Source organism: Cervus canadensis, chromosome X (assembly GCF_019320065.1).
Source record: "Cervus canadensis isolate Bull #8, Minnesota chromosome X, ASM1932006v1, whole genome shotgun sequence".
Lineage (NCBI taxonomy): Eukaryota > Metazoa > Chordata > Mammalia > Artiodactyla > Cervidae > Cervus > Cervus canadensis.
In genome coordinates, this window is record NC_057419.1 from 5,793,327 (window position 1) to 5,810,974 (window position 17,648).

The window sequence follows — 17,648 nt, forward strand, 5'->3', positions numbered from 1 at the left end:
CGGCAGATTCCATCAATCGGGAAATGTTCGTGGGAAACGACCGGGCTGATGCTTTTGCTAGGGATGGATAATTCTTTAGAAGTGCTGGCTTCAAAACCAGACCAAAGGATCAATATAAGGGAGCTCTCTCCAGTTCGTTAAGGAGGTGCATGCGCCACCTGGTGGAAAGGAGTGGTTCTGACTAAAGTTTTGAGATTTCCTGGTGGCTGAGTGGTAGAGAGTCCACCCACAATGCGGGAGACACAGGTTCAATCCCTGGGTGGGGAAGATCCCCTGGAGGAAGGCATGCCCACACACTCCAGTATTCTTGCCTGGAGAATCCCATGGACAGAGGAGCCTGTTGGGCTACAGTCCATGGAGTCACAAAGAGTTGGACGTGACTTAGTGAGTGAAACAAAAACAACAGTCTCGAGAGGCATGGATCTGTGAGGTGGATGGACAGAGGGGTGGCCCGATGGGCAGATGGAGAGGTGGGTGACTGGGTGCACATACAGATTCCCAGATGGATGGATGCATGGACACAGATGGGTAGGTGGATGGATGGATAGTCAGACTAATGGATGGTTGGATGCATGAATGAATGATTGGATGGATGGATGGGTAGATGGATGGGTGTATAGATGGATGGATGATGGATGGATTGATGGATAGATGGATGGGTAGATAGATGGATGAATGGATAGATGGATGGGTGGATAGATGGACAGATGGATGGGGGTAGATGTATAATAGATAGATGGATAGGTGGATGATGGATAGATGGATAGATGGACGGGTAGATAGATGGATGGATAGATGTATAGATGGATGGGTGGATAGATGAACAGACGGATGATGGATGGATAAATGGAAAGGTGTATAGATGGACAGATGGATGGGGGGTGGATGTATAATGGATAGATGGATGGGTGGATGATGGATAGATGGATGGATGGATAGATGGACAGATGGATGGGTGGATAGATGTATGATGGATAAATGGGTGGATGGATCATGGATAGATAGATGGGTGGATGGATGGATGGAGGGATGGATGGGTAGAGAGATGGATGGATGGAGGGATGAATGGATAGAGAGATGGATGGGTAGATAGATGAATGGATGACAGATAGATGGATGGGTGTATAGATAGACAGATGGGTGGTTGGATGGATGGATGATGGATGGATAAATAGATGGATGAATAGATGGATGGATGGATAGATGAGTGGACGGTTAGTTAGATGGATGGGTGGGTGGATGATGAATGGATAGATAATGGATGATGGATAAATGGATGATGGATAGATGGATGAATTGATGGGTGGATGGATGGATGGATGGATGGATGATAGATGGATGGGTAAGTGCATGGATGAGTGGATGACTGGATGGGTAGATGGATGGATTGATGGATGGTGGGTGGATGGTGGATAATGTATGGATAAATGGATGGATGAATAGATGGATGGATGGATGCTTAGATGGATGGATGGGTGGATGATGTATGGATGGATGATGGATAGATGGATGGATGGATGATGGATGGATGGATGATGAATGGATAAATGGATGGATGAATAGTTGGATGGATGGATGGGTAGATGGATGATGGATGGATCATGGATGGATCATGCATGGATGAACGATGGATGGGAAAATGGATGGATGATGGATAGATGGATGAATTGAGTGGATGGATGGATGGTGGATGGGTTGTTGGATAAGTGGATGGATGGATGGATGGATGGAGGGATGGATGAATGGATGGATAGATGAATGGATGGCTGGGTGGATGGATGGATGGATGGATGAATTGAGTGGATGGGTGGGTTGTTGGATGAGTGGATGGATGGAGAGGTGGATGGACAGATGGATGGATGGATTGCTGGTTGAGTGGATGGATGAGTCAACAGATGTTTGGACAGATGGGTAGATGAATGGATGGATGAACAGATCCATCCACAGAGGCAGACAGATGTTGGATGGGGGCTACGTGTAGAAACAGCACAGTCTGCTCTGACGGCCATCCTCAGATCAGTCATCCTCAGATTGGTCATCCTCAGATCAGTCATCAGTGGTCCGACCAGCACCATCTTGGTTGTTTTAGGTACAATTAATCTTCAGGTCCAGGGTCAGTTTGTTCCCATTCCTCGAGGCCAGTTCTCAGATCTGCGGCAGCTGATGTCAAGGCTACAGCCTGGCCCTCACGTTGCTCACCTCTCCTCCTGGCAGGGGCGTCAGTATCCACAGGGCAGCTCACGGGACGTGGCTCAGAGCTTCGACAGCTCTTGCGTGCGTGCTCAGTCGTTAAGTCGTGTCCGGCTCTTTGCGACCCCCATGGACTGTAGCCCACCAGGCTCCTCTGTCCATGGGATTTTTCCAGGCAAGAGTACTGGAGTGGGCTGCCGTTTCTGACTTCCCTATAGCCCTTCAGGAGGAATGAAAGGTACTTGACTATGCTTAATGAGTCAACTATTATAATTTAGTCTTGCTTGACTGATTTTGGGTGGTTCTGCATGTTCTTACTTCTCTGATTAAACTTATTCTTCGGCTAAAGCTTATTTTATTTTATACAGACAGAAGGCAGGCAGAGGACATGGGGGACAAGGACCATAGATTGTTGCTCCGTTTCAAAGGGACACCGGAGATAACCAGCAAACTGCACAAAGCCTGCGGACAGACCTGGAGCAGATCCTTCCTGGGAGCACTCGGAAGGAACCAAAATGCACCCACGCCTTGATTTCAGACTTCTGGTCTCCAGAACAGCGAGGGCGTACCTTTCTGTTCTCCTTGGGGTAGCAGCTTACAGCAGCCCTCGGAAACGAATCGAGTGATAAGATTTAAGCACAGAATGTAAATCATTGTCTGCATGGGGTGGAGAGGCATGATTTACTGTGATTGGTTGTTGTTCAGTCGCTAAATAGTGCCCAAGTCTCTGCGACCCCATGGACTGCATCACGCCAGGCCTCCCTGTCCTTCACCAACTCCCAGAGTGTGCTCAGATTCATGTCCATTGAGTCGGTGATGCCATCCAACCATCTCATCCTCTGTCGCCCCCTTCTCCTCCTGCCTTCAATCTTTCACAGCATCAGGGTCTCTTCCAATGACTTGGCTCTTCGCATCAGGTGGCTAAAATATTGGAGCTTCAGCTTCAGTCCTTCCAATGAATATTCAGGGTTGATTTCCTTTAAGATGGACTGGTTTGATCTCCTTGCTGTCCAAGGGACTCTCAAGATAGTTCGCCAGCATCAATTCTTCGGTGTTCAACCTTCTTTATGGTTCAACTCTCACATCCATACGTGACTAGCTTTGAATACAGGCCTTTGTTGGTAAAGTGATGTCTTTGCTTTTTAATATGCTGTCTAGGTTTGTCATAACTTTACTTCCAAGGAGTAAATGTGTTTTAATTTCATGGCTGCAATCCCAGTCTGCATTGATTATGGAGCGCAAGAAAATAAAACCTGTCACTGTTTCCACTTTTCCCCATCTATTCACCGTGAAGTGATGAGGCTAGATGCCATGATCTTAGTGTCTTGCTGTGGTTACTGATCACTTAATGTCCATATGCTTATTCTAGATGTATTCATCATGTATGGCTGTGTAATAAATGACTTCAGACTTAGAAGCTTTTAAACAACAGACATTTGTCATCCCCCAGTTTCCCTAAGTTGAAATCCAAGCACACATTCCTAACAGGGTCTTCTCCTCAAGGGCTCACAAGCCTGAGATCAAGCTAATAACCAGGGCTGCTGGGGGTGGGGGGGTCTCTCCTTGGGGATGTGGGTCTCTCTTCCAAGCTCGGTGATTGTTGGAAGAATTTCAGTTTCTTGTATTGGAGCATTAAGAAAACCTCATCACCCAGAAGCCACCTGCCAATACCTGGCAAGAGGTCTCTTTTCACTTTGCTTCCTCGAAGGCAACCAGGCTGTGTTTCTGCCATTTCAAAGCTTGCTGACCCCGACACCTGATTAGGTCAGGCCCACCTAGACTACTCTCTCATTTCATTAGCTTGACAGCATCAATACCTTCACCACTCCGAAGCCACATGCCCATCCCTGCCAAATGGCTTCTTTTTCCACCAGGCAATTGGCTTCCTCGAAGGCAACCAGGCTGTATTTCTGCTGTTTCAAGTAGTTTGGACCCCGACACCTGATTAGGGCAGGCCCACCAAGAATAACTTCTCATTTCATTAGCTTGATCTACAGATGATAGACTTTAATTTCAATTGTATAATTCCTTCAGCTTTGCAATATCACCCTGGAAGTAACAGTGAATCCTATTCCCATTCCCCGTCATGCTCAATGAGAGTGAGATTTACATACCTGGCATTTATCACTCCTCAACAGAGGATTAAGGCTACAGGTCACTGGGGACTTTGTTTTTGTGTTTCTGGGGAACATTCCATGGAGGGATATTTTGCTGAAAAATGTAAAAGGACTTTCTTTGAATATTTCCCAGATTATCGCAATCGTCCTTGAGTCTTGCTGGTCCCAAAGAAGTGAGTATCTCATGTCTTAATTCGCTTTGCTTGGTAATTGGCAGTTTCCAAATTTAACTGGTCCCCAGGGATATATTTTTGCCTGAAAAATCTCAGGAACAGAGGAGCCCGGTGGGGTTACAGTCCAAAGGGCCGCAAAGGGCCGGACATGACTGAGCAGTGGGTTGCCGTTTCCTTCTCCAGGGGATCTTTCTGACCCAGGAATTGAACCCGGGTCTCCTGCACTGCAGGAAGATTCTTTACCGACTGAGTTACGAGGGAAGTCATTTTATTTATACCATAAAATGACCCAAATGTATTATTACACATAAGATATATATTACATGTAAAGTTACGCAAAAGTTCATTATTTTTGAAATGGGTTATATATAACACCGGCTTCCCAGGTGGCATAGTGGTAAAGAAACCACCTGCCAATGCAGGAGACACAAGAGACACAGGTTTCACCCCTGCGTCAGGAAGATCCTCTGGAGGAGGGCATGGCAGCCCACTCCAGTATTCTTGCCTGGTGAATCCCATGGACAGAGGGGCCTGTCAGGCTACAGTCTAGGGGGTCGCAAAGAGTCAGACACAACTGAGCGGCTGAGCACACACATATATAACACATAAAGTATATTATATATTTATATTTTATATATTAAGCAATTTAAAATAATAAAATACATAGATGTATAACAAAAATATAAAATAATAATTAGGCAATTTGTGCTATTTTCAGATATCCTTAAAAACAAGCCTGAAATAAATGTTAAAATGTAAAAATGTTCAATATTAAAACACTAGATATTTACACTAGCACTATATTACATAAGTATGTGTAGTTACATCACGGGAAGTGAAAGTTGCTCAGTTGTGTCTGACTCTTTGCGACACCTATACTCCACGGAATTCTCCAGGGCAGAATACTGGAGTGGGTATCCATGCCCTTCTCCAGGGCATCTTTCCAACCCAGGGATTGAACCCAGGCCTCCGGCATTGCAGGCGGATTCTTTCCCAGCTGAGCCACCAGAGAAGCCCAAGAATACAGGAGAGGGTAACCCATCCCTTCTCCAGGGGATCTTTCCCACCCAGGAATCCATCCGAGGTCTCCTGCATTGCAGGCGGACTCCTCATCAATGGAGCCAGGAGGGAAGCCCCGTTACATGATGTGTATGTTACATTATAGCATAATATAACAAGGTCATACGACCAAACCATACTTATAAGGAATAAAATCAGTAGTTAATAAATATGTATTTATCATAGTTCATAATGAAGTGATGTTATATCTCATGCACGACGCATAACTGTTAACAGCAGTGTACTGCAAACAGCCGGCCTGAGTCCCGAGTCTGGCGCCTTCACCCTGCGGCCCCAGGTGGGGCCTCTTCCTGGACCTGAAAACAGGCAGCAGGGTTGGGGGCGGGGGCGGGGCGGGGCGGGGTGGGGGAAGGGCGCGGCGAGCTCGCGCACGCGCACCGCAAAGGCCGGGCCGGCCAGCCCCACCCACCGCCGCCCCGGAAGTCCCGCCTCTCGGGGGCGGGGCCATGGCCAGGAGGAGAAACCTGGACCCGCCGCGCGGCCAGCTTCCGCGGGCCCGAGCGGCGGAAGCGGAAATGCGTCACAGGGGCGGGCGGCGGTGGCAGAGGCGGCGGCAGCGGGTCGCGTCTGGGGCGCCTCCGGCGGACGGTGGCGGCGGCGGCGGCGGCGCCGGGCGGGGAGGCCGGGCCTGCCGGCGTCGTCGGGGGCCCGCGGGAGCGCTGGGGCCGGGGCGGCGGCGGCCTGGTACGTGGACGGGGCCCCGCCCGCCGGGCGCGGGAGATCCCGGGGTGTCGGGGGGCCGGGGTCTGCCGGGGCCGGGGGGCCGGGGAGAGCGGACCCGCGGGGCGGGCGGCCGGGGCGCGGGTCTCGTGGGCCTGCGGGCTTCTGGAGTCGAGAGCCTTTGAGGGGTCTGGGAACGGGAGGCCTGGGGGTGACGGAGAGCTGGGGGCCGAGGGCTGCGGGGGGTCTCCCGAGGCGGGCAGGGCGGGTGTCTCGTGGGCCTGCGGGCCTGGGGGTGACGGAGAGCTGGGGGCGGGGGGCGGCGGGGGTCTCGTGGGCCTGCGGACTTGTGGGCGGGGAGCCTGGGGACTTGGGGGCGCGGGCTTTGGGGGTCGAAACCCTTTGAGGGGCCTGGGGGTGACGGAGTGCCCAGGGTCAAGGTCTGCGGAGGTCTCCCGGGGCGACCGGGGCAGGGGCCTCGTGGGCCTGCGAACTTGGCGACGGGGACTTCAGGGGTCGAAAGCCTTTGAGGGGCCTGGGGGTGACGGAGAACCGGGGGCTGCCGGGGCGCGGGTCTCGTGGGCCTGTGGACCTGGGGGCGAGGGGCCTGGGGGTCGGCCGGAGCGCGGGTCTCCTGCGTCTGCGGACTTGGGGGTGGGCGCCTGGGGACTTGGGGGCGCGGGCTTCGGGGGTCGAAAGCCTTTGAGGGGCTTGGGAGTGACGGACAACCGGGGTCTGCGGGGATCTCCCGGGGGTGTTGAGAGCGGGGGTCTCCTGGAGGGGGCGGGGGGCGGGGGAGGGGACAAAGCCGATTGAGCAGAGGAGGTGAGGTCACCAGTGAGCTGCGTGGGTGGGGGGGTGGCGGGGGTTGGTGGACAGGGCCCGTGCAGGCGAATGGGAGTCCACCAGGGTCGCAGGTAAGCAGGCTGTACCGGGGTGGGGGGTGAAGCTAGGGGTTACTGGAGGTTGGAGGGGGTTACCGGGGCCACAGGGGGCGGCTGGGGAGAGAGAAGGTGGGAGATGGGGCGGTGGGGTGAGTATTTAGAGGGTGAATGCGATGGGGATCGTGTAGGGGCTGCCTGGGGTGTGTTGGCAGCGGGGGGTGGGTGGTGCAGTGCAGCGAAGGGGGGCTGGAGGTCGTCCCCAGGGTGCAGGGGCAACTGGGCGACCAGGGGAAATGGGAATCTCCAGGGTTCCTGGTAGGCAGTGGGCTTCCGGAGTCTCTGACTCAAGCTCTCTCTGAGGTCTTCGAGGTTTTCTGCGGGTGGAGGGGGGCTGTCGCCACTGCCAGCCCAGGCTGAGCCCCCTCAGGGTGCCCCAGACTCGGACAGGTGGCTCTTCCCTCCAGCTGGGACCCCTCCACCCTAGTCCCTGTGGCTTCTCTCAGGTCTGGGGGGGTGTGTGTGCTTAGTCGCTCAGTCGTGTCTCTTTGTGACCCCATGGACTGTAGCCCACCAGGCTCTTCTGTCGGTGGGATTCTCCAGGCAAGAATACTGGAGTGGGTTGCCATGCCCTCCTCCAGGGGATCCTCCTGACCCAGGGTTGAACCCGGGTCCGGGTAGGAAGCTCAGAGCCATCTGGTGGGCGGGCACACAGCCCAAGGCCACCTCTGTTACTGTTTGGTGTCCGTGGGTCAGGTCTGGCTGGCCCTGCTTTGCGGAAGTAGGCACCGGTCCGACCGGTAGGGAGAAGCTGGTTGAGGAGGAGGAGAGTGCAGTTAGCTCCCCGTCCGCGGCTTCCGAGAGGCCCCGCTGCTTTGATGGTTTTATCTGGGCACAGAGAAGGTGCTTCTGCCCACGGTGGAGATATTGAAGTCAACGGTCCTCAGCCGTTTTCTCAGCCTGAAAGTTGCTTCCTGTTTCTGCGGGCTTCCTCCTGCACAGACCTTCCCAGGTGCTTGTGGGGGCTGTCCCTTCCCCAGTGAGGCATCTGCAGCCTCCAGTGGAGGTGGCCTGTCCCCCACACCCCAAGGGCAGGGACCCCACCCATCTGGGCTCCCGCCACCCCAACCCTGGTGGAGCTGCCTCCGGGTATTGGGGGCAGCTCAGTGCTGAAGGAGGCTTGGGGCAGGCAAGTGTACCTAAAAGTTTTGCAAACCCAGTTTTTTTCCCTGTATTTGTGTAATCTGATTAAAAGGGCCCACATCTCCGGGGCTGGGGCTTCCCTGGTGGTTCAGACAGCAAAGCATATCTGCCTGCAATGCAGGGCACCCAGCTTCGATCCCTGGGTTGGGAAGACCCCCCCACTGGAGAAGGGAACAGCAGCCCACTGCAGTATTCCGGAGAATTTCACAGACAGAGGAGGCTGGTGGGTTACGGTCCACAGGGTGGCAGAGAGTCTGACACAACTGAGCGACTAACCCTGAGGGGCCTTCCCTGAGGCAGTGGCCAGTGTCAGGCACGGCTGAGGGCAGACGGGCCTCCCTGCCCCGGGCCGCGTGCTGGCCAGCCTGGGGGCAGGACACGCGGCTGGCCGTGAAGACGCAGCGTGCGCGTCTTGTGTTTCAGGCCCGACGTCCCGGCTATGGCCGCGGCCACCATCGTGCACGACACGTCTGAGGCGGTGGAGCTGTGCCCGCCCTACGGCCTGTACCTGAAGCCCATCACGAAGATGACCATCAGCGTGGCGCTGCCGCAGCTGAAGCAGCCGGGCAAGTCCATCTCCAACTGGGAGGTGATGGAGCGGCTGAAGGGCATGGTGCAGCACCACCAGTTCTCCACGCTGCGCATCTCCAAGAGCACCATGGACTTCATCCGCTTCGAGGGCGAGGTGGAGAACAAGAGCCTCGTCAAGTCCTTCCTGGCCTGCCTGGACGGCAAGACCATCAAGCTGAGCGGCTTCTCCGACATCCTCAAGGTGCGTGCCGCCGAGTTCAAGGTCGACTTCCCCACGCGCCACGACTGGGACTCCTTCTTCCGCGATGCCAAGGACATGAACGAGACGCTGCCGGGCGAGCGGCCGGACACCATCCACCTGGAGGGGCTGCCCTGCAAGTGGTTCTCGCTGAAGGAGTCGGGCTCGGAGAAGCCGAGCGAGGAGGTGCTGGTGCGCGTGTTCGAGCGCTTCGGTGAGATCCGCAACGTGGACATCCCCATGCTGGACCCCTACCGCGAGGAGATGACGGGCCGCAACTTCCACACCTTCAGCTTCGGCGGCCACCTCAACTTCGAGGCCTACGTGCAGTACCGCGAGTACGCCGGCTTCATCCAGGCCATGAGCGCGCTGCGCGGCATGAAGCTCATGTTCAAGGGCGAGGACGGCAAGGCCGTGGCCTGCAACATCAAGGTGCGGGGGAGTCCGGAGGAGGGGGCGGCGGGCTGCTCCCCGAAGGGCCTCGGACACGGGGAGGGCTGCCTGGGGCCCCCATGCTGCGGGCGCAGAGTCTGTGTCTCAGGAAACGTGGGGAGAAGGGGGCACTCTCTCGCAGCCCTGGCCAGGCGATCCCCAGCCCGCCTTGAAATGAGACGGCGGTTTGTAGCATCATGGCCGCGGACTCTGGCTGGTGCTGGCTTTCCATGCCAGCCTGGTGGAGGAGTGGGGCCCCTCGGGGCTGCGAGCTGGGCCCGGGAGCTGGGTGGTGAAAGCAGCTGGCCATGGAGTCGGGGGCGCCCCGCTGCAGGAAGGGGAAGGGGCCACGCTCTGGCAGGCACCGGGGCAGGCAGGGCTGGCCTCTCGACGCGCTCGTGTTTCCAGCAGAAGGGGCCCTCCCGGAAGGGGTGGGGTCCTGAGCGCTCCTTTCGAGCCTCCCCCACCCCCAGCCCCAACGTCCCTCCGGTCCAGGGCGTTTGGGGGTTTGGGGGCCTGCTGTCTGCGGTGAGCCTGAGGCAATTCGCCTGGTGGGCGCGGGGCCGTCTGCACGCGCAGGATGGTGCAAACTCGTTCTGACCCTGCCCCCCCCTGCCTCCGAAGGTCTCTTTCGATTCCACCAAACACCTGAGTGACGCCTCCATCAAGAAGCGGCAGCTCGAGAGGCAGAAGCTTCAGGAGCTGGAGCAGCAGCGGGAGGAGCAGAAACGGCGAGAGAAGGAGGCGGAGGAGCGGCAGAGGGCGGAGGAGAGGTGCGTGCTGCCGCGGCTGGGCTCCGCGTGCCTCAGTGCGTGTGCGTCCGCGGGCTTCGGTGCGCGTGCGTCCATGGGCTTCGGTGCGCGTGCGCGCGTGTCCCCTCGGACTCTGCGGCCCGGCCCCGCGCTGCCAGGGACCCGGCCTTCCCGCTGAGCCTCCCTGGGCGCCGTGCACGACCCTGCTGACACGGACATGGGATTTTTGTCCATGTTGCAGGTTTTTTGCGTTCAGGTTGAAGCTGCTTTAAAAGTGAAGTAGGGATGTGAGGGCGTTGCCGGCTTTTCCCAATAAGAGACGTTTAGGAGCCCTGTAAAGTAACTGAGATTCAGGCGTCTTGGGTCACTGACGCTTGTTTCCACTTTTGTGTTCTGGCACTAGTGGTAAAGAGCCTGCCTGCCGGCCAGTGCAGTAAACTTAAGAGAATTCAGGCCTGATCTCTGGGTTGGGAAGACCCCCTGGAGATGGGAAAGGCAGTCACTCCAGTATTCTTACCTGGAGAATCCCATGGCCAGGGGAGCCTGGTGGGTGCAGTCTGCGGTGCCCCAGAGAGTGGGACAGGACTGAGGGGACCCAGCACAGCGCGTTGTGAGCTCTCCAGGCGAGCTGACCAGCGTGGTGGGCTGGGTTTTGGAAAGGGAGCAGTTCTTGGTGCTCCATCGTGACTCCTGCACTTGGACGTTTCTTCCCCGCACTTGTCTGTGTGTGTCGGTGATGGGCGAGGTTTCTCTCGTGTGTCCACAGAGCGTCGAGTCTCAGGCGAGCGTGGTCCGGGGTTCATTCCTCCCCGCCTGTGTGTGTGTCTGGGCTGACCTGACTTGGTGTCGCTCTGGCCTCGGGGCCTCTGTGCGGTTCCCGTTTGGTTCCGATGATGACTAACGCAGATTCGGGCCTGTCTCTGGGGTCAGCGCTTCCCCTCTCTGCCCCCTGAACCCAGTTCCAGGGCGGCAGGTGCCGGCGATGCTGCCGGCCTCCGTGCAGGCAGCCGGCGAGGGTGTGCACGGGGGTCGGGGTTCAGGAGCCTGGAGCGAGGCCGTGGCTGCAGAGGGGACAGACGCCCGGAGAGGGCGGGGTGTCCCGGCCGCGTCCTGGTGGCGGCCCGCGTGAGGGGAGCCGTTAGGACCTCACACTGGACGAGGCCCCGGGGGTCGGCGTGCCCACCGCAGGCAGAACTGGGGAGTGTTGCGGGATGCGGACCACAGGTCCTGGTCCCAGGCAGGCCTCGTCCTCTCTGCCACGATCGACCATGTCCGCCGCCCCTGAGCTGGGCGTCACAGAGGTTACCCCACAGCCTTTCTAGTGTCTCGGGACATGCGCTTCCCTCCACCTTCACATGAACATCGGGAAAACCGCTCTGAGGGTGGCCTTTGAGTTCAGGCAGCAAGGGGTGTCCTGGTGGGGACTCCAGCTCATAGCCCGCGGGGCGGTACCTCCAATGTGGCCAAGGAGGCTGGGCAGGGCTTGCCTGGGATGAAACGGCCTGCGGGCGCCCGGGAGGCCCACGGGTGTGCAGGGCTGTGTGTCCAAGCCCAGTTGGCCTCACTGTTAGCCCGCGGGCTGGCCCGGGAGCCTGGGCGGCTGTCCTTCGTCAGGGGCGAGTGAGTTTGGGTCCTTCGCTGCTAATGATGTACAGCGTGGCCTGCAACATTTATGTTCCTGGTCCTGGGCCCTTAGCTGGACAGGTGAGGGCCCTGGGCACTCAGGGCCCCTGAGCGGCAGCTCCTGACCAATCCCTGGTGCGGGAGACCTTCCGGTGTGTGGCCTGCTGGATGCCAGAGTCCTTGCGAGCTGCCTCGCTTCCCTGCATGGCCTGACCTCCACGACTGGGGCTTGGGTCCTCCGGCCTCCTTGTCCATGCTGTTTCTCTGCTGACCTGGCTCTTCTGCCGGGTCTCCTTCCTGGCCTTGGTGTCCCCGTGCCGTGTGCTGTCCAGGGCGGCCTTGCCTCTCCGCCGTGCCTGCCCTGCTGCTGACCTGAAGGTTAAATCTGAGGGGGTTCGAGTCGTCCGTGAGGACACACTCATTGGTTTTCCTGCCCCTGGAGGTCTGGATCCCTCCCAGTCATGCTGGGGTCCTCATTACTGTGTGTGTAAAGGGTGCTGTTGGGTCTGGACTGGCCAGCACAGCGCGGGTGTTTACGGAACCCCCACCGTCCGCAGGTGGTGTCTACGTGGTGACTTCACGGGTTTCCACAGACGGTGTGTGCTGTGGGGGCTCCTCCATCGGGGGACACCCCCCTCCCCAGAGCAAGCCAGTTGGGCCGTGTGTCACTGAGCGTGTGCCTTTTCTGCAAGTCCTCACGAAAGCTCGTGCAGTGCGTCCTCTCGGGGGCTTCCAGTAGCTGGGTGCTTCTGGAGCCTTCCTGCCACTGGGTGCATTCCTGCTCCCCTCCAGCTCTGGGGCTGGGGGCTCAGGGTGGGGAAGCCCGGGGCGGGGGTCTCTTGTGCAGTGGGCGTAGGCCTTGTCCAGCGTCCTGGCTGTGCCAGTGTGGTGCCAGTGTTGGAGGGCCTCCTCCCTGCGCCACTCCCGGTTCGTCTGCTGTGGTCCCTGCAGGAGCAGGTGATCTGCTGGAAAACTCCACTTCCCAGGCGTCCGCCTGTCCCTGCGTTTGTTCAGGTGCCTGGGCTGGGGTCGAGTTTAGCCAGGCTGTCCCTGGAAACACGGGGTGGAGAAGCCTCGCCCTCTGCGCCCCGCGCTCCTGGGGTCCTCGGCCACGGCTGACATGTCTGCGCGGACAGAGCGCTAAGGAGCTGAGCGCCGCGATCGCCGGCCCAGGCCGCCTTGCTGGACGGCCCCTTGGCCCTCACGGAGCCCGCGTGTCCCGCCCCCTCGCAGGAAGCAGAAGGAGCTGGAGGAGCAGGAGCGCGAGCGGAAGCGCGAGGAGAAGTTGCGGCGGCGCGAGCAGAAGCAGCGGGACCGCGAGCTGCGGCGCAGCCAGAAGAAGCTGGAGAAGCTGCAGGCGGAGGAGCAGCGCAAGCTGCAGGAGAGGATCCGGCTGGAGGAGCGCAAGCTGCTGCTGGCACAGCGCAACCTGCAGTCCATCCGGCTAGTGGCCGAGCTGCTGAGCCGCGCCAAGGTACGGGACGCCCCGCCCTTGGGAAGCTCCGCCCCGGGAAGCCCCGCCCACAGGGCCTGCCAGCCTATGGGGTGCCCCACCCATGGGGAAGCCCCGCCCACAGGGCCTGCCAGCCTATGGGGTGCCCCATCCATGGGGAGGCCCCGCCCACAGGGGGGCTGCCAGCCTATGGGGTGCCCCACCCATGGGGAATGACCCGCCCACAGGGGCTGCCAGCCTATAGGGGTGCCCCACCCATGGGGAAGCCCCGCCCACAGGGGCTGCCAGCCTATGGGGTGCCCCACCCACAGGGACTGCCAGCCTATAGGGGTGCCCCACCCATGGGGAAGCCCCGCCCACAGGGGCTGCCAGCCTGTAGGGATGCCCCACCTGGGGAAGCCCCGCCCACAGGGGCTGCTAGCCTCTAGGGGTGCCCCACCCACGGAGAAGCCCCGTCCACAGAGACTGACAGCCTATGGGATGCCCCGCCCACAGAGGCTGCCAGCCTTTGGGGAAGCCCCGCCCACAGGGGGCTGCCAGCCTATAGGGATGCTCTACCCTGGGGGAAGACCCGCCCATGGGGGGCTGCCAACCCATAGAGATGCCATACCCTTGTGGATGCCCGGGTACTCAGGGGGGCTCAGCCCTTGAGACGCCCCGTCCCGAGGGAGGCCTGGCCTTCGCAGACACTCCGGTTCTCGCTGGCGCCTGGCTCAAGCCCCGGGGTGGCTTTCGTCGCGGGGGACCGTGGTTGCAGCACCCCGTGTCGCCCCGGGCCTGGGCTGTGCCGTGAGGAAGCGGCAGCGCTGTGGGTCCGGGTTCCCGCGCCCGGATGGCTGGCCGCACAGCCTCAGGGTGGCCGGGTTCCGCGATTCTCCCCACGCTGTGGCCACGGTGCCAGTATCCCTCAGGCCAGGCGTCCCTGACAGCCTGGGAGGACGGGGCGGAGCCCAGACTTGGCGCGGTCCTCGGAGCCGGGCCGTGCGCCCGCCCCCACCGCCGCGAAGCAAGCGGGTCCCTGCCGCTCCATGCGGGTAGCGCGCGTGGAGCCCGGGCAGGTCAGGCAGGCGCAGGGCGATCCTCACCTGACGTCTGGTTACAGTTGTGACTAGTCTGCGGGAAGGAGAGTGGGGTGCGTGCCGAGACCTATGGCCGTGTGTTCTTGTTGTGTGGTGAACACTGAAGACCCTGATCAGGCTGGGCCTCCGCACCTCCCACACCCACGCGGGACGTCAGCTGCCCGGGCCATAATCTGGGGCCCACGTGGCAGGGAGCGTGCACCGGAGGGCCCGGGCCGCCCTCGAGGCTCCCCCCACCCAGGGCTGTGCCAAGGGGGTTTGCCGGGCTTGCTCCTGGCTGACGATCGTGGCCTCCGAGCGTGCCATTGGGATGGCCCTGGGCTGCCGGAGAAGGGCGCCCTTCTCGAGGGCTGTGCCCAGGAGCTTTACTGTTCTGCTTTCTGGCTGACGAGCGTGGTCTGCGAGCGTCCCATTTGGAGGGGCCCGGGCTGCCTGAGAGGCGTCCCCCCCTCCCCCACCCCGGTTGTGCAGAGGAGCTTCGCCGGACTTGCTCCTGGCTGACGATCGTTGCCTCCAAGTGTGCCACCCTGAGGGGCCTGGCCCCCGGTAGGTGCCCCTCCCCAGGGTGGTGCCGAGGAGCTTTGCCAGGGGTCCCGGCTGACGTTCGTGGCCTCCAAGCGTGCCACCCGGAGGGGCCTGGCCCCCAATAGGCGCCCTTGCCCGGGGACTTGCTCCTGGCTGACGGTTGCAGGATCCCCGGTGTGGTCGGACCCGGCGGGCAGTGCTCCAGCTGGGCCGTCCTCGGAGCGCCCGCCCGCGCTCAGCCTGGCTCAGGCGCCGCCGCCCCCCTCTGTCCCGCAGGCCGCGAAGCTGCACGAGCAGGAGCACAGAGAGGAGAGCCTGCGGCTGCAGCAGCTGGAGGAGCGGCGGCGGCTGCAGGAGGCCGAGCTGCGGCGCGTGGAGGAGGAGAAGGAGCGCGCGCTGGGCCTGCAGCGTCGGGAGCGCGAGCTGCGCGCGCGCCTGCTCAGCCTGCTACTCAGCAAGAAGGCGGACGAGCCGCGCGCCGGCGCCGCCGCCGCCGAGCCGGGCACCGCCTCCCCCGCCGACCTGCTGCGGCCAGTGCTGGACATCCTGCACACTGTGTCGGCCTCAGCCGGCGCCGCGTCCCGCGACCGGGAGCCCGCGCCGCGGCCGGCCGCCCCCCAGAACCTGAACGGGAGCGTTGCCGCCGCCCCCGCCGCTGCCCAGGAGGAGGCGGCCCCGGGCAAGGAGGGGCAGGACCCTCGAGGCCCTGACGACGGCCCCTCGGAGAAGAGGTGCCCCGCCGTGCTGGCCTGCATCCCGGACAACACCCAGCAGCCCAAGGCTGCGCCCGCCGCCTGCGAGCCGAGCGCGCCCCGGAAGGACGTGCGCTCTGAGCAAGACAAGTGCAACCGGGAGCCCAGCGGGGGCGGGGGCCGGGCCGGCAGCGGGGTGGGCCGGGACGACGGCGGCGACAGCGAGCACAGGCACAAGCGCGAGCGCAGCGCGCCGCGGCGGCGGGCGGGCAGCCGCGAGGACGGCAGGCCGCGCAAGGAGCGGCGGGCGCACCGCAAGCGCTCGCACCAAGGCCGCAGCGTTAGCCCCGAGGAGCGCGGCCGCTCCCGCAAGTCCCGCAGCCGCAGCCGGGAGCGGCGGGGCCGGCGGGAGAAGAGCCAGAGCCGCGGCCGCGAGCGGGACCGCAGGGCCGGCTCCAGCCGGAAGCGCAGCCGCCACCGGCGGGGCGACGACAGGCCACGCTCGGGCTCCGCCGGCCGCCACCGCAGCGCCTGGAATAGGTAATGCAGGCCGCGCGCGCCGGGGCCGCCTTCCCAGAGACCGGCCGTGCCGCCTGTGCCCGGAGTGTCCCGTCGAGGAACGCCCGGCCCCAGGCTTTCCGGTGTCTCCAGGGAGCATCCCAGTGAGGAACGCACGGCTCCCGGCTTTTCGTCCAGACTTTGATCCAGGCCGCGGCCCTATTGCGTTTACCTCGTGATCACAAGCTTTGGTTTCTTCTCAAACTTGATCCAGTCGCTTTAATGTCGCTGGTCCTCCTGGATCAGGAGAAGCGCAGGGGGCTGTGAGCCTTGAGCATCGAAGAGCCAGCCAGGCGCACCCAGACCCGCGGCGCGGCGTCGGGCCACCCGCAGGGAGACACCGTGTCCTGACCTCACGGGAGCGGAGCCAGGCCGCGGTGACGGGACATAGCGGGTTCCAGTCCGGCAGCCGCGGCCCCACCGGGCATTATGAACACGAAGTCTCTCGCTGGAGGTCTTTGGTTTGTTTTTTTGTGTTTTTCTGTTTTTTTGTTTCGTTTTTCCCCCTTTTCTGTAGGGTTAATGTATCGGGAGTGAAGTTTGGGTGGGATGCCAAAGGCAAGTGTCTAGTAAAGCGTTTAAGTTACCGGAGAGGAAGCTGCGTGCTCAGAAACACGGAAATTCTTTACGGGCGTGGGCTGGTGCGGAAGGGATACAGAAGGGTCCCAAACACACTTTCTACAAGTTCAAGTCATCCAACATACATGAGAAAAAGTGTCAAGTGGTACACAGGGATCCCAAACATTCACTTTTTACAAATTCAAGTTATTCAGCATAAAACAAACAAAAAAGCAGGTTGGTTTAAAATTAGCTTTCGTTTCTAGTCAAGGTTAGCCTGTGTGGTTTTTTTAAGAAGCCGTTTTGCTAAATTATTTTTACTTGGAACGTTTCAGATTTAAGGCTGCAAACTTGTTAAATTTTATAATTGTTGGCTTCTCCAGGGGAAGCTCAGAAATACTTAAAAATAGCTGTAACGTCCACCTTAGGGGAGAGGGTGTTTATTCCAGTTTGCATTTTTATGGTAAAATAAAATCTTTTTTCCAATGAACTCATGTCTCCCTTACGTGGGGTTTTTTGTTTTGTTTTCAAGTTCTTTAGGCTGTGTCGCTAGTTGAGCATAATCTAGCATGCTTGAGATCACTTGGTCATTTGTTCATTTCACATGCTGTTACTGTGCTGAAATAACTCTGTGGAGGACAACATGGGTCCCGAGAGGCATTTGATTTGTTTGCAAGTGAAAGTGTTAATCACTCAGTCGTGTCCTACTCTTTGCAACCCTGTGGACCGTAGCCCGCCAGGCTCCTCTGTCCGTGACATTCTCCAGGCAAGAATACTGGAGTGGGTTGCCATTTCCTCCTCCAGGGGACCTTCCCAACCCAAAAATTAAGCCCTGGTCTCCTACATTGGCTGGGAGATTCTTTGCTGTCTGAGACACTGTTTAGTGAGTTCACAGAAGCAATT

At 59.6% G+C, this 17,648-nt stretch overlaps 1 protein-coding gene across 1 annotated transcript; it reads left to right on the top strand.

Moving 5' to 3' along the window:
- The first annotated feature begins 6,086 nt into the window (after nt 1-6,086).
- AKAP17A (A-kinase anchoring protein 17A) lies at nt 6,087-17,235 on the top strand. The gene is made up of 5 exons (XM_043457607.1): nt 6,087-6,244; nt 8,728-9,505; nt 10,130-10,278; nt 13,114-13,354; nt 15,214-17,235. Exons 2-5 carry the CDS (start codon nt 8,744-8,746, stop codon nt 16,171-16,173), a joined length of 2,112 nt encoding a protein of 703 aa, XP_043313542.1. The 5' UTR covers nt 6,087-6,244; nt 8,728-8,743; the 3' UTR covers nt 16,174-17,235.
- The last annotated feature ends 413 nt before the right edge of the window (nt 17,236-17,648 follow it).